The 15,280-nt window shown below is 42.1% G+C and overlaps 1 protein-coding gene across 1 annotated transcript in view; it reads left to right on the forward strand.

Annotated features, from left to right (window-relative positions):
* Positions 1-15,280, forward strand: part of VPS13C (vacuolar protein sorting 13 homolog C) — a 2,873,871-nt gene that overhangs the window by 303,962 nt on the left and 2,554,629 nt on the right. Inside the window, exon 6 of the mRNA XM_085648297.1 lies at positions 5,875-5,984. Coding sequence (XP_085504423.1) covers positions 5,875-5,984 — 110 coding nt within the window. The remainder of the gene's footprint in view (positions 1-5,874; positions 5,985-15,280) is intronic.

A 15,280-nucleotide genomic window follows, 5' to 3' on the forward strand; every position in this document is an offset into this window, starting at 1 on the left:
TGTTGAAAAATCTGGTGCTGCTTTCCCTCATCATTAGATACTTCCAACTGTACACCACCCACTGTGGAAAGTTTCCTTCAGCCCCATTTGTGCTTAATAATAACCCATCAAACACAAAGAATCAGACTCTGGTCTGTGATGAAGACCTCAAAACCATTTGAAAGTTAACCCCAGTCTATTGAAAGCAAAACTGTGCAGTTCCAATTGGAGACCATGTGGCACAAAACAGGACACTTAAGTCGATTATATCAAATTTATTTTTTCTTCATTCAAATTGTCCATCTGCTGTCGTTAAGATGGCCAAATGGTCAGAAATACTCCGAATTTCATCAGCACTTCGCCACTGTATGTTTGGAGCAATAGATAGAAATGTCTTTAATAGTTTTTGTCTTTACAACCATTAATCTCTTATGCGGTAGAAAAACATTTGATTGATAAATTGTTTAACAATAATGTGTTCACTTTGAACGTCATTCGTCATTTAGGGCACCACCCTGCGTCTGATCATTATGATGTTGAGGTTTGTTTAACTGCTGGTTTCTAAGCACTAAAATCCTAAAGTGACTACTTATAGAAATTCCTGACACACTTGCAACATGGGATAGTCAAAATGCAGGACAGTGGAGGTAATGGCTTATCAGCAGCTGCCACTTTGCAGGTAGGTATCTTGTTCTATCAGATAAAAAATACATATTGGAATTGACAGCCTTCTGTATTTCAAGATGAAACATGTAGTTTGGGAAGTCTGTAAAAGATGAGTGTAATTTTATTCTGTGATCATCATGGCGTGGCATACACTTTGGCATTAGAAAGACGCAACAGTATTCCATCAGATGTTACCAGAATTAAAATGCCTTGACGTTACACCTTTCATTTGACCAAGCAACAGTGTCATTCCTAGACATTAACTTGCGACATCGCCCATACTGGTGCTTCTCTGTGTACTTAAAAGCGAAGATTGTATTTAGTGTATCACATCAAAGCTGTTTTCTTCATGAATAAAATGTTTTTTGTTTATAAAAGAATGAAGAATCACATCTAGTTTTCATCCCAAAGTCGACAAAGATGCTCAATTGTGTTTATCTAGAAAATACTTTTTCTTGAAAACGTTCATTCTCTTTTTGCTACAAAAGTGCTGTACTAACTTCTGTTTCATCCTTCTCTCACAAAAAATGCTTGCACTAAAAAGGACACAAACGTAAAAAGCATAAACATTTTAAGAAACATTTTAAAGGTCATGACCAAAAGAAAGGTGGGTAGTTTTTTGACGCATCCAGTAATTTGTCTGAGCATAAATGTGTTTATCCAATGGATTCCAGAGAAGACCTGTACAATGTTTGTCAGTTGCAAGATTCCGCTTTCAACTCTTCTGTTTATTCATTTTATTTGTGTCTGTCAAATACCTTTATTCCGACAGAAGCATGTTACACTCCTATTTTTCTTTTGGTAGAAACTGCTTTCACTGTTAAAAGAAAGTCAGAGAATTAGTTGGAGCTTCAAATAGTGCCAAAGATATTGAAGTGGATAAACATGGAATTGAGATTTTGTTAGAATCCTTACATATTTATGGTGCTGTGTGATTTGAATATCGTGGCCTAATACACTAACTTTCTTTTGTTTTCGAGCACATGCAAATAAAAAAAAATAGCATTGGCAAAACCAAGATGTTGCTCTGAACTACTGAGCTCTTGGCTTTGCAAGTGCTTTATCGTGCCAATGGAACGCATGTATCAAGGTGCATGCTTATCCATGACTTGCATTTGCTTTGGAATTTCTTATTTTAAAAGACCCCACACCATTACAAAATGGCTGCCAATGCATACACCTGTGTCGTGACGTAGATGTACGAGTGTGTCAAGATGTGTGCTCACGGGTGTTGATGCATTGTTGCCATTTTTAGTTTACTCTTCTAACATAGTGAACAGCTATATTATGACAGTAAATTAAAAGTGAAAACAAAGTGTAATTGTATATATGTCTATATGTTCTACCCTGGAGAACAGCTATGTTATGTCAGTAAATTAAAAGTGACAAAAATGGAAAACAAAGTGCAGTTGCATGTAAAGGTATGTATAGATCTATGCGTAAATAGATCTACACAGATCAATATTTTTTTCTAATCCAGACTGGGAATATTGAGGAGCCAGGGATTGGAGTAAATATAGAGCACATGAGCAAAAAAAAGTTATGGAAAAAAGTGCATCCGAGCAGGAATAAAGTAAGCAAGTAGCCTGGCACCGCTTTACAGCTGCTGGGCATGCAAAAAAGAAAAGAAGTAAATGAAAAAAGAATGTAAAGTTGGGAGCGAGGTTCAGGAGTAAAAATAGAGCATGCAGTGGTTCTCAGCAACTGAGGGGGAGGGAGCAAGGAAAGACAGGCATTCCCGTGACATGCTAAATGAAAAATAGGAGTCTCCTCAAATCAGCAATGGAAGAATATGCTTCATCCATTCAGAACACCATGAGACAGAAATGTTCCTGGGTGATACAAACTTAAGTATAGGTAGAAAAAACATCAAATAAAAAGCAGATAAGGGAAACAGCATAGCTATCGATCAGGAGGTGGTGGCTGACCCAAAGTCCACTCATTTGCAAAGCCATCATGACCAGCGCTCCCACTTATCTTGCAGACAAGCTCACCATGTGTGGAGGTTCTCAGCACAAGTGCAAAAATGGGAAAAAACAAAGCAGGAGGCCTCTTCCATTTAAGCACCCAGGATTCTGGAGTAACCTCCTGGTATCCCAATCAGGACCACCCCAACACTACTATTCTGAAAAAAGTTGAAGATGCCTGTCCTTAAACAACGCAACATCCCAGTGCATTAACCATGCTCAAGCCAGTTTCCTCTTCCATCAATCATTGAATTTATACTTGTGGTTGCCCCAGTACTACACTCCCCTGCTTTTTGGCTACGATTGTGCTACAGAAATACCATTTACATAAATATATGTTAGGTTTGGAAACAATGGATCTTGCTAACAGGCTGTTTCTAGCTGAGACCTAAAAAGGTAGGACCTGGATTAGCTCAGGTCACAAATGACACTTGTTCACTAAATGCATGAAAATGTATTATGTGCAAGGGTCGTTTGCCTTCAGTTAGGAACTAGCTATTGAGCTGTTGAGCACATTTGTATTCTTAGTTCTGAAAAAGACTCGGGGGGGCACACAGTACAGCCCTTCATTCTGCAGTGTGCCACATCAAACGAGGTAGACCCCAGGTAATAAGGAAAGAGGTCACATTAGACCTCTGTGCGGCTATTCTCATGCACTGTGAGAGCAAGTTCACAGAGGATTCCTCGACTACCTCCCAGTTAGAAATGAAAAAGAGAAGCATAGATATGAGGCTAGGCCTGTTAGCATCTATCTTCTGAATTGGCCCACGGCCGCGGTGGTGGGCGTACTACTGACAGCTGGCCTCTGTCATTGCACCCATTTGGGTTTATGGGAGCCAATCAATAACTGTCTGGCACTCACCAGATGCTAAGCTGTTACTGATGGGCAGGTGAGGAATGCAATAGTTTAGCTCTTGAGCTCTACCCCTGCCCTCCGAGAATCCCATAATGAGCAAGTATTTTATATGTATGCGTATTGTGCAGAACCAGTGGTGAGTTGAGATGTGCACTATACGCAATGCTTAATTTATAACAAAAACAAATACATGAATAAAAACAAATAAGCGCAGGTGTCCAAGTATTTTCTTTTGAAGCCACCTCCCACTTTTACTACTGGTGCAGCCAACTTTCACCTCTGGTGTGGCACAATGTCTGCTGGAAATCACGAAAACTGGAATCCAGTGAGTGAAGCAACAATCCCAACTTCCACAAGAGGAGGTTCAGGAGGCTTACCGCTAAGGAAACTTTGAAAAAGTAAGGTTAAATAGTGCATTTTACAGTGCAATGTTGCTAAAGTGCTATTGGATCTGAAAGAGCACTAATCTAATATATTATAAATTTCAAGGTGAGCAAAAGGTGCCAAGAGTCATAACGAGACAGCTTCTCCCATACTACAATTTTGAACTAGTATAAGCGCCATCTACACGTTGGCTTACAGGAAAACATTTCTTGGTTTCAAAAAGCATAGATTGTCATAGTAGAACCCAGCTCTAAAGGGAACTACTATGCTTGCTTATCCGTTGTCCCATGATGTATTCTTTCATGAGACGGAAGGAAAATGTGAATGGAACAAAAACAGAGCAATGAATAAAAAGGTCTGGCTGACAGTAAGTATATTTAGTAAAATCAAACAATTCTTGGCTTATGCCGGGCCTATAAATGCAGGGAAATATAGGAAATATTTTGATACAGCTGACTTTGGTGAATTGTGCCAGAGTACCAGATTTCAACTAACTCTGAGTAGGGAGACGTGAAAGAAGCTGAGATCTAATGGCGAAACTGTCAATGTTAGAACCTGTGCACCCGAGTTCTAATCTTGAATTTGGTTCGAGACTGACCATGAGGGCTTTCTGCTTCCAGATCTTTCAATGGAAGGTTGTATCCCTGATACCTGAAAATCATGCAAAATGGCAAGTTTAGCCAAGTCCACAAAATGGGTTAGGCTACTGTCATGTAGTGTGCGCCATCTCACACCGTAAAGGGCCAGGAGTGTGCAAGTCCATAGTATATGATAATGGTCACAGCCCTGACTTTCTAGATACTTTGCCCAAAAATAAGAATGGGTCCAGCGTGTTCCAACATGCCCTCAAACAGGACATTGGTCCATTGTGAGCTATGAATTAGTGAAATCATTTAAAATAGTCTAAATTTAAAGCAACAGGGTGAATTTCAGTTTGTGGTCTGTATTCTACAAATAGTCAGTGGCCATATGGGCACTTAAATTGAGTCCTACCTGACAGGTTCCTGCCACTTAAGTGGTCTGAAGTTGTGTCATGCCTCTAGGAGGTTGGTCCACATAGTTTCAGGACCACAGAGAGACAAAAAACAATTTAAACTGCTTATCATATATTGTTTGAATAGCCAATCATACAAGTATAGTTTGTCTTTTTGAAGTCTCGCTACAGAGAGCTTAACTTGTAGGTAGTCCTCATTTAACTAATATTTTAAAGAAAATAGGCATAAGCAATAGTACAGAGAGTAGACTTTAGTTTCATAGTTTTTTAATGGCTTTCAGTTGCTAGGGTGGGCTGTCCGTCGGGACCATGGCATTTTGTAGGCTATTAAATTACCCCATTTGAGTACTCATTTGTGAAATTGTAGTACTTTTCTTTAGGTTGCAGAAGCCACATGATGGCTAGCTTGTAATTCAGAGTTAGTGTGTGTTCGGTGGTGACATTACTGAAATTACATTTTGCTTGCTGGCCTATGTTTATTGTTAAGAAAGTGTGTCCTGTTGGTCTTCCGGGCAAGCTATTGCTCGTTCATTTGTTTGACTTCACTTTCTTTAAATTAATGGCTGCTTATCAAAAGTATCTACTATACACTATGTTGCTGTTTATGCCTATTAAGTTCACCACTCACAACACAAACATCTTCTGGCTCATTTTTATAAAACTCTTTTTTGAGGATACAAATCAATTCTGCTCTTTCAGTTCAATAAAAGGGAACTATGCACTCATATTATTTCAGCACAAGGAATGGTTTCTTCATGGTATTTTCTTTCCAGGTGCCTCGTAGCAACTCACACTGCTGCTCAACTATTATCAACAACTTCCCTTCACAAAAAATCAGACCTATTACTTCTGCCATCGAATTTTAAGAAAAGTGAGACTTATTGACTTGGTGATGGTTGTTTTATAATAGATGGCATGGTGACACTTTTGATCTTCGAAATCCATCATCTCTGCTCTGTAAGGATTTCTGTAATGCTTCTGGAAAAATCTAAATTAAATGTGATAAGTGTCCCTTATTTTTCTCTTAGGCAAAAATAAGGAAGAAAAGAAAGATACATTTTTGGAAAAGCTTGCAACTCAGATTGTAAAAAATCTCCAAGTCAAAATAACAGACATCCATGTCCGATATGAAGATGATGTAAGTAATTTAATGACGTTTTCTAGACTTAATTCTGCATGCCTTTGCCTATGAGTTAAGCTGTCCTCGATGCCATCCCATTTTGGTACCATGGTATCCAATATGCTTTCTGATATTAAATAAGAGCGCCAAAGTAATTAATACTGGCCTTCTCAGTAAAGTAAAATGTGTCTTTTGCCTGGAAATGTATCTTTTGCCTGGAAATGTGTGGCAGATGAAGTCAGAAGAATATAAGATTGGCAGCACAAAACATACAGTTATGAACGAGAAGCAACAAACGAGATCAAAAATATTTTTAATTTAGATTCTCAGCTGATTTCAGTTTGTGGTATCTGCTGCCATCCCGCATGTGGATACAGAGCAACTTGCTTGATCAGTTCTGACTGTCTACTTCCAGGTCTGGTATTCTGAGCCTCAGGCGTTCTTAAGTGGTGCAGCAAAATATGTTGTCACTATTCATCAAAAATCTATAGAGATGAGCCTTTTGTCAGCTTCATTTAAATGATCATTCACCTTTTGTTTTGGCTCGGCCAAGTCTGTTTTTTACCCTTCCTGCTGGTATCTGATTGAGTGTTGTGTATTACTACGCTCTAGAGTGCTTTTACATAGGAAAGCATCAGTACACTTAACAGAAGCAGCAGCCAGCAGGGACTTTTTGCTTCAGTGCTGATGCCATCTTGAAACAAGCATTTACAATGCAATGGTCTCGGCATTGTTAAAGTTAGAGCTATTGGCATTGCTCATGACATTATTTTTGTTTGTTTTTGTTTTTAAAACATTTAAAGAAACGGCATTGTTATTTACAATGTCAATAGCTTAATCTCTCTCAAATGCGAGACCTATTGCATTTGCACCCACACACAGAGCCACACACACAAAGCCACCCACCCACACAGAGCCACCTACACAGAGCTATTCACATAGAGCAACCCACACACAAATAGAGCCACCCACACAGAGCCACCTACACACACACACAGAGTTACCCACACACAGACAGAGCCACCCACGCATAGAGCCACCTACAAGAAAAGACACACACACACACTCCCACACACAGCCACACACACAGTCACACACACACAGCCACACACACACACACACGCAGCCACACACGCAGCCACACACACACACACACACACACACAGAGCCACACACACAGAGCCACACACACACACAGAACCACACACACACAGAACCACACACATACAGAACCACACACATACAGAACCACACACATACAGAACTACACACATACAGAACCACACACATACAGAACCACACACACACTCTGAGCCACACACACTCAGAGCTACACACACACACATAGATCTAGACACATACACATTGATCTTGGGAGCCAAAGCAGAAGTGGCACCCACTTCACCTCCAGTTGTAAGAAGTATTTTAGTGAGTAGTATTTATTGATAGTAGTAGTGAGAAGAGCGTAGTATAGTGTGGGTAGTAAAAAAATAATTTATAACTAGAAGATATAAAGCAATTAAACATTAAATAGACTTACCGGAAACTTGCCGCAGCCCGACCGACAGTACAATCCCTTCTCTAATGTTAGAAAAGATAGCAGTCTCGCGGATTCGACAAAAAAACAAACAAACAAAAAAAAACGAACAGTATATTCGACACAGCCAAAAACACAGATTTAGTAAAAAGTAATTTTTAAGACATAAGTAAAAAAATAAAAGGAACTACAAAAAGAAAGACAAAATAACTAACCTTAACACGCTGCAACAGGATCACGAGACGGAATGGGGTAACCAGCAACCACGCAACCAGCAGCAAACATACCAGGCAAAGCACTCCATGCACGACGCTGCACGGAGATGACACAGGCCGGTGTAGACCTGTAAAAGAAACACAAAAATATATTAGATGAGAAAGAAAGACAAGATGGCTTACCTGAGACCCGCAACCAGCAGCATACATACCGGGCAAAGCACTCCATGCACGACGCTGCACGGTGACGACACAGGCCGGGGTAGACCTGTAAAAGAAACAGAAAAATGCATTAGATGAGAAACATAGACAAGATGGCTTACCTAAGACCCGCAAACAGCATCATACATAACGGGCAAAGCACTCCATGCACGACGCTGCACGGAGACGACACGGGCCGGTGTAGACCTGCAAAAGAAACAGAAAATGCATTAGATGAGAAACATAGACAAGATGGCTTACCTAAGACCCGCAACCAGCATCACACATACCGGGCAAAGCACTCCTTGCACGACGCTGCACGGAGACGACACGGGCCTTGGTAGACCTGAAAAAGAAACAGAAAAATGCATTAGATGAGAAACATAGACAAGATGGCTTACCTGAGACACGCAACCAGCAGCATACATACCGGGCAAAGCACTCCTTGCACGATGCTGCACGGAGACGACACGGGCTGGGGTAGACCTGAAAAAGAAACACAAAAAAACATTAGATGAGAAAGAAAGACAAGATGGCTTACCCAAGACCCGCAAACAGCATCATACATACCGGGCAAAGCACTCCATGAAAGACGCTGCACAGAGACGACACGGGCCGTGGTAGACCTGTAAAAGAAACCGAAAATGCATTAGATGAGAAACATAGACAAGATGGCTTACCTAAGACCCGCAAACAGCATCACACATACCGGGCAAAGCACTCCTTGCACGACGCTGCACGGAGACGACACGGGCCGGGGTAGACCTGAAAAAGAAACACAAAAAAACATTAGATGAGAAAAGACAAGATGGCATACCTGAGACACGCAACCAGCAGCATACATACCGGGCAAAGCACTCCTTGCACAACGCTGCACGGAGACGACATGGGCCGGGGTAGACCTGAAAAAGAAACACAAAAAAACATTAGATGAGAAAGAAAGACAAGATGGCTTACCTAAGACCCGCAACCAGCATCATACATACCTGGCAAAGCACTCCATGCATGACGCTGCACGGAGACGACACGGGCCGGGGTAGACCTGTAAAAGAAACAGAAAAATGCATTAGATGAGAAACATAGACAAGATGGCTTACCTGAGACACGCAACCAGCAGCTTACATACCGGGCAAAGCACTCCTTGCACGACGCTGCATGGAGACGACACGGGCCAGGGTAGACCTGAAAAAGAAACAGAAAAATGCATTAGATGAGAAACATAGACAAGATGGCTTACCTGAGACACGCAACCAGCAGCATACATACCGGGCAAAGCACTCCTTGCACGATGCTGCACGGAGACGACACGGGCTGGGGTAGACCTGAAAAAGAAACACAAAAAAACATTAGATGAGAAAGAAAGACAAGATGGCTTACCCAAGACCCGCAAACAGCATCATACATACCGGGCAAAGCACTCCATGAAAGACGCTGCACAGAGACGACACGGGCCGTGGTAGACCTGTAAAAGAAACCGAAAATGCATTAGATGAGAAACATAGACAAGATGGCTTACCTAAGACCCGCAAACAGCATCACACATACCGGGCAAAGCACTCCTTGCACGACGCTGCACGGAGATGACACGGGCCGGGGTAGACCTGAAAAAGAAACACAAAAAAACATTAGGTGAGAAAAGACAAGATGGCATACCTGAGACACGCAACCAGCAGCATACATACCGGGCAAAGCACTCCTTGCACAACGCTGCACGGAGACGACATGGGCCGGGGTAGACCTGAAAAAGAAACACAAAAAAACATTAGATGAGAAAGAAAGACAAGATGGCTTACCTGAGACACGCAACCAGCAGCATACATACCGGGCAAAGCACTCCTTGCACGACGCTGCATGGAGACGACACGGGCCAGGGTAGACCTGAAAAAGAAACAAAAAAAAGATTAGATGAGAAAGAAAGACAAGATGCCTTACCTGGCTGGGGTAGACATCAAAAACAAACACCCAAAAATAAATTAGCAAACAAGAAATGTAAATAAACAAATATAGCTTACCTTAGATGTTCGGAAATCACTCTGTACATCCCAGCAAGAGACACAAATAAACACGAGAACGTCCCTGTAAAAAAAGAAAAATCACACCCACCAGTGTAAAAGGGCTTAAAGAGAGAGAAACGAAAAAACACCCCCGAATCCGAAAAAGACGGGGCTTGAATTGACAGACAAAGCTCTTCTCCAATGGCTGACCAGCATTTAAGAGGCCAGCCAATGGAGAAGAGGGGCGGGTTCAAGCCCCACTACTGTGAGGAAATATGAATTTTATGATCAGTTATGTCCCCTATCTTAGACCCCAACGGCTCCATGTACATGCTACAAGTACATGTATGTTCCCTCCAGTTCCAGCTATGAAGACGCAAATACATGTGCGTCCAACGTCAACATGTCCTCTTTCAGATACGCCATGAATGGGTTGAATATTCCATTCCTAAGTATGATTGGCCACCGACTTTATATGGTTCACTTTTCACGTTTTACAGTTCAGGCGAGTAGGCCCTGAATTCTGCCATCAAGCCTTTTCCTGCTTCTGCCTCTGAAATGCTCCAGCCTGGACCTGCATCCGTATCCATGAACTTTGTCCTACTCCCTGCGCGGCTAACGGTGCCTGACTCGGCCTGTTGCCTGCCAAAAACTGTATTCAGCCTTCAAGTTATCTGCTCCGCTCCTCATCCAATGCATTCCTGTCTAGTAGTTTAGGTAAACATCCTTCCAGCTACCGAGCAAAGGGCCCGGCCTCGCTGTCTTTATACAAATAATTCATAGCCCCTGTTACCATGGAAGATTCCTGCCCCCTCGCATCTCATGTAGACACATAGACGCTTGTACATGCACTAACAGTCAGTATAGAATAGATTCCGTCCGAGAGACCTTTCCTTTTGGATAAAACAGTTCCTTAAACAAAGATATTAGATACGATTTGGGATTAGGTTGACCTGACCCCCCAGACTTCTGTCTCCACATGTAGAGCTAAATGTCAATTCCCCTTCACCCTCTAGTTGCACGTCAATCACACGTCCTGCGGCTGCGCGCGCATCTCTGTCAAATATTTCTGCTGACACTGCAGGATTCTCTTATGGATCGACCCACTTGTGACATCATTTTTAATGACGTTTCTAGTATACGCCTATTATTACGCCTATTTTCATTACGTATGTGTATTCTTATCTGTATTATCAGCTGTTACGCCTCCTGCATCTGTCTTAATGTAATGCTTTTCATATATATATCATTACTTGTCAATAATGTATTGCCTATTCCCTTCCTGAACCTTCGTGGTGATGGAATATGATTGCCTGGTTCGAACCATAATTCCTTTGTAAGGAATAAAGTCCTTTTCAGAACCTCTAATACCACGGATTCTGCCTCTTATTTTGACTGAGTTATTCTTACTAGACTTTACCGCATAAAAAATAGTACAGGTAATTTAAATATTTACCACATAAATTGGCGCCTGAATAGGGACACTTTCTCATCTCACGCGCCGGAGGTGCGTTGCAGGCCCGGTCTCCTGCCACAGCTGGACGGACAAAAACGCGTACCCGCAGGATTTCCTGTATCTCCCTCCGGCCACGCGGGGGTGACTGAGGCTGCGATCAACACCCAGACGAGGCGGTGAGAAGTGCGAAGTATCCCGACCAGAGCCTAGCTGAGAGAGCAAGATCCGAGGTATACAGAGGCCCACCAGGTTCCGAAGTTCCGAGTCGAGTCGAGTCCAGTCCGGTCCAGTCCAGTTCAGTTCCGAGGCCTTCCGTTCCGTGCTACCCGGTGAGTACCGTTGCTGGGGAGGCATTTAGACGTGCACATTGGTTTGTGCCGGTCATGACGGGTTTGGGTACACAGATCCGGTCTGCACTGTTTTAGCAGTGTATCTGTACTGTTTAGCAGTATATCCAGTATGTCTTGTAAATAATTCAGTATTATCTAGTATTAGTATTATGTCAGTAATTAGTTTTCTTCTAATTATCATTGTTCGTTAAATGTTAAATGTTAAATGTTTTAATAGGTTTAAAAATTGTGGTACGAATGAGTGTTCATTATTGTGTTTATCGTATTAATTGTGTTCAAGTCCAGTTTGAGTAAGAATCAAGTAGCAAGGTTTAAAGATGCCGTTCTTTTCAAAATTAAGACAGATCAAAACTAGAAAAGGAGTACTCGAAGAAGCTGTTCCCATTCCACCTAGGGACACTCCAGGGTATTTTATGTATCATAAACATGGCCTAGATGCCGTATTATATCTTGACTTATGGGTGGACTACACCAAGGATCTAGCAGAAAGTCAGAGGTGGCCCGCAGCTGGGACATGGGATGCAGATTGCATCATGAGAGTAGAAGAGGAATTATGGAAAAAGAAAGCCAGACAGTCACAGAAAGATGCCATTGAGTTATGGCGTAAAGAATCGCATAGACGCACAGAGAAAGAGCTCAGAAAAGAAGAGAAAAGTAGGGAGAACTCAAATAAAGCCCGAGAAAATGTATTAATTGAGGAAGGTACCCGAGTAAAAACAGAACAAGTAGACAGACAACGGAACACTCTTATGAGTGGTATGTATCCTCTTTTGGCCGAAGGTTTACCTAAGGCCACCCCGGAAATACCGAAAGATTTGCCACCCTCATTACTCCCGATTAAAGCACATCCCAAGACCGCAAAAGATATTTTCCTTTCTTCCTATTTAGACGATGTAGCTCCCGAATATGTTAATGTTCCACCACACACGCCGCCTGTCGACGGTGCTCAACCCCGAGATCATCCGCCCCCAACTCCGCGACAACAAACTCCTCCGCACATTCCAATAGGTCCATCTGTTTCCACCGCTTTTCCTGCATCCACAGTTTCTACCTTACATTCCACAAATCCTTCTGTGCCTAGCACCTCAGAAGGTGCGACAGGAGGTGCAACAGCAATTTTTGCCACGCCACCGTCACGAAGTAAATCGTCTCTTAGAGATTTAGCAAACCAACGTACACCCCAAATAGCAACGTCCGACATGTTTAAGGAACATCTTGTGGATTGTAGATATGATCCAGTGCCCGGTAAAAATGACAGAATGCTGCTATCATCACTACGTATACGACGAGCTTCACTATATTTAACAACACTACCAGGAATGGTTAATCATCTAGACAATATATATCGCTTTGTCCAAACAGGGCAAGGCCCTGAAAGTATTGACGAAGCCATGGATTACCAGAAAGTGGATATACAGAGATTACTGTTACGCTTCTTCATAAACTGATCAGAGACAGAGATAGGCCTGGGGTAGATCAGGATGAAATGCAAGTACTTACCAGATGGGGTCAGAATATATCAGAGGGAAAACATGATAAACAGACGTGTATAGTAGCTATGTGCCGAAAGATCCGCAAAGAAATAGAACGAATACATAAAGCCAGATTGGAGGCAGACAAAACTGAATCAGAGGGAGAGGAGGAGGAAGAATCAGAAATGCCCACAGGACAATTAGAAACAATAGCTTATGTGGGTAGGGGAAGACCTTGTAACAATACCAGATACTTTAATGATCCAATACGTCCGATACGTCCAGAATGCAACAGACATTTTCAAGTCCCTATGCTAAATACGAAGTCCCCTGAACACCTATTCCAGGCTGCTGATAAATTACTTCGAGACCGAAGGGGGTATCACATGCTCGATTCTATGGATGAACAAGAATTAGCCAGGTCAGCAGTACAATGGGCTGACAGTTCTGAAAAATACAGTGATGATGCGCTAGCACACACGTTTTTGAACCTTACCCCAGATGAACAGCGTTTAGCTGGTATATACATGATACAACACCTCCTTATATTATATAGAAGCCAACACTCCGATCCTGGTCCCCTACCTGATATACTGATAGAATTACTCACGAACAAATGGAGAGGTTCAGGTACTGATTTAATTAAAGAAATTCTAGAATATCGGCACCAGTACATTGTCTTCGTATGCCCAGAACATGTTTCAGTTCCCCCCAAGGAAAGAAGAACGTATCACATAGACAGACAGAATCCCTTACGCGAAGTGCACCCAATCAGAGGTGATGACAATACTTTTAAACGCGTGTTTGTGTACACGCCCATAACTAAAATTGAATTATTAGAAATGAAGAAAGTAGTACCTAGCCATGACAAAGACCCAGCAGGTTTCCACCGTGAGATAAAAGACATGTTACTCATGGGAGAGTATACTTACCCTGACATTATGAAAATATTAAAAGTTTTATTGCCTGCCGGTATTTACGAGAAACTCAAAGAAAAGGAATGGGAGGTGGGAGACCAAAAGATAGATTGGACAGCATTAGAAAACGAAGAAAAGGCCCGAGCTGCAGGTTCAGGGCTTGGGGAAAAGACTACAGCATTACCAGGATTATTAGTGCAGGTACTACCACGTTTATTAACTACGAAAAAGGAAGACTGGGGTGCAATTTCAGCCTGTAAACAAAAACAAGATGAAGACACTAGTGATTTCTATTCCCGATTTGAAAAATGTTTTGGTATTAATAGTGGCATAAAAGCAAGTAGTGAGTCGTATCCACATCTGTTTGTGACAAAATTAGTTGAAAATTCCCTGCCCCAAGTTAAGAATAGAGTACTGAAATTCGAGAGTACTTGGCAAGGTAACACACCGTCACAGATGTTACAAATGTTACAATATCATCACAATAGAATTAGAGAAGAACAAGAACATGAACAAAGACGTATGAAAGACACGAAAATGAAAATGCTTGTTGCGCAGTCAGTTCCAGCTGACGGTCATAAAAAGGGTACAACGCAGTCCAATGATTCGGCGGGTCCTGTTAGAGGGACATGCAACTATTGTAAACAGCCAGGTCATTATATACACGATTGCGCAGTTCTAAAACATAATATCTCTACGGGTATAACGAAGGAGAGACCACGTCCGCCTAGACAGGATCAGATCCAACAACAAGTACCTCAGCATGCGCAACCTATGCCAGTTCCACAACAGACCGCACCACAACCACAACAACAGCCACAGCCTATTGCTGCAACACAAAACACGACACAACAGATGTACCAGTATGCACAAAATGACTACCCAGAGTATCAGCGTTACACATGAAATAGCCTAGAGAGGGAAGTTGGCTTACCCCTTATTGAGGTTCCTGTAGATCAAGAGGGTCCTTACGTACAGAGTCAAGTATTAGGGAAAGACAGAAAGTTTCTACTCGATACAGGGGCAAGCAGAACAACTATAAGTCACAGCGAAGTCCCAGGGGCACCCCTCTCAGGCTCACAAAATATTTCCCTTGGATTCTCAGGAAAACCAACTATTAACGAAGTATCGCAACCACTTGCATTCACAGTCGGTCCGTTAACACTGACTAC

This window comes from Triturus cristatus, chromosome 3_2 (genome assembly GCF_964204655.1).
Source record: "Triturus cristatus chromosome 3_2, aTriCri1.1, whole genome shotgun sequence".
Taxonomy (NCBI): domain Eukaryota; kingdom Metazoa; phylum Chordata; class Amphibia; order Caudata; family Salamandridae; genus Triturus; species Triturus cristatus.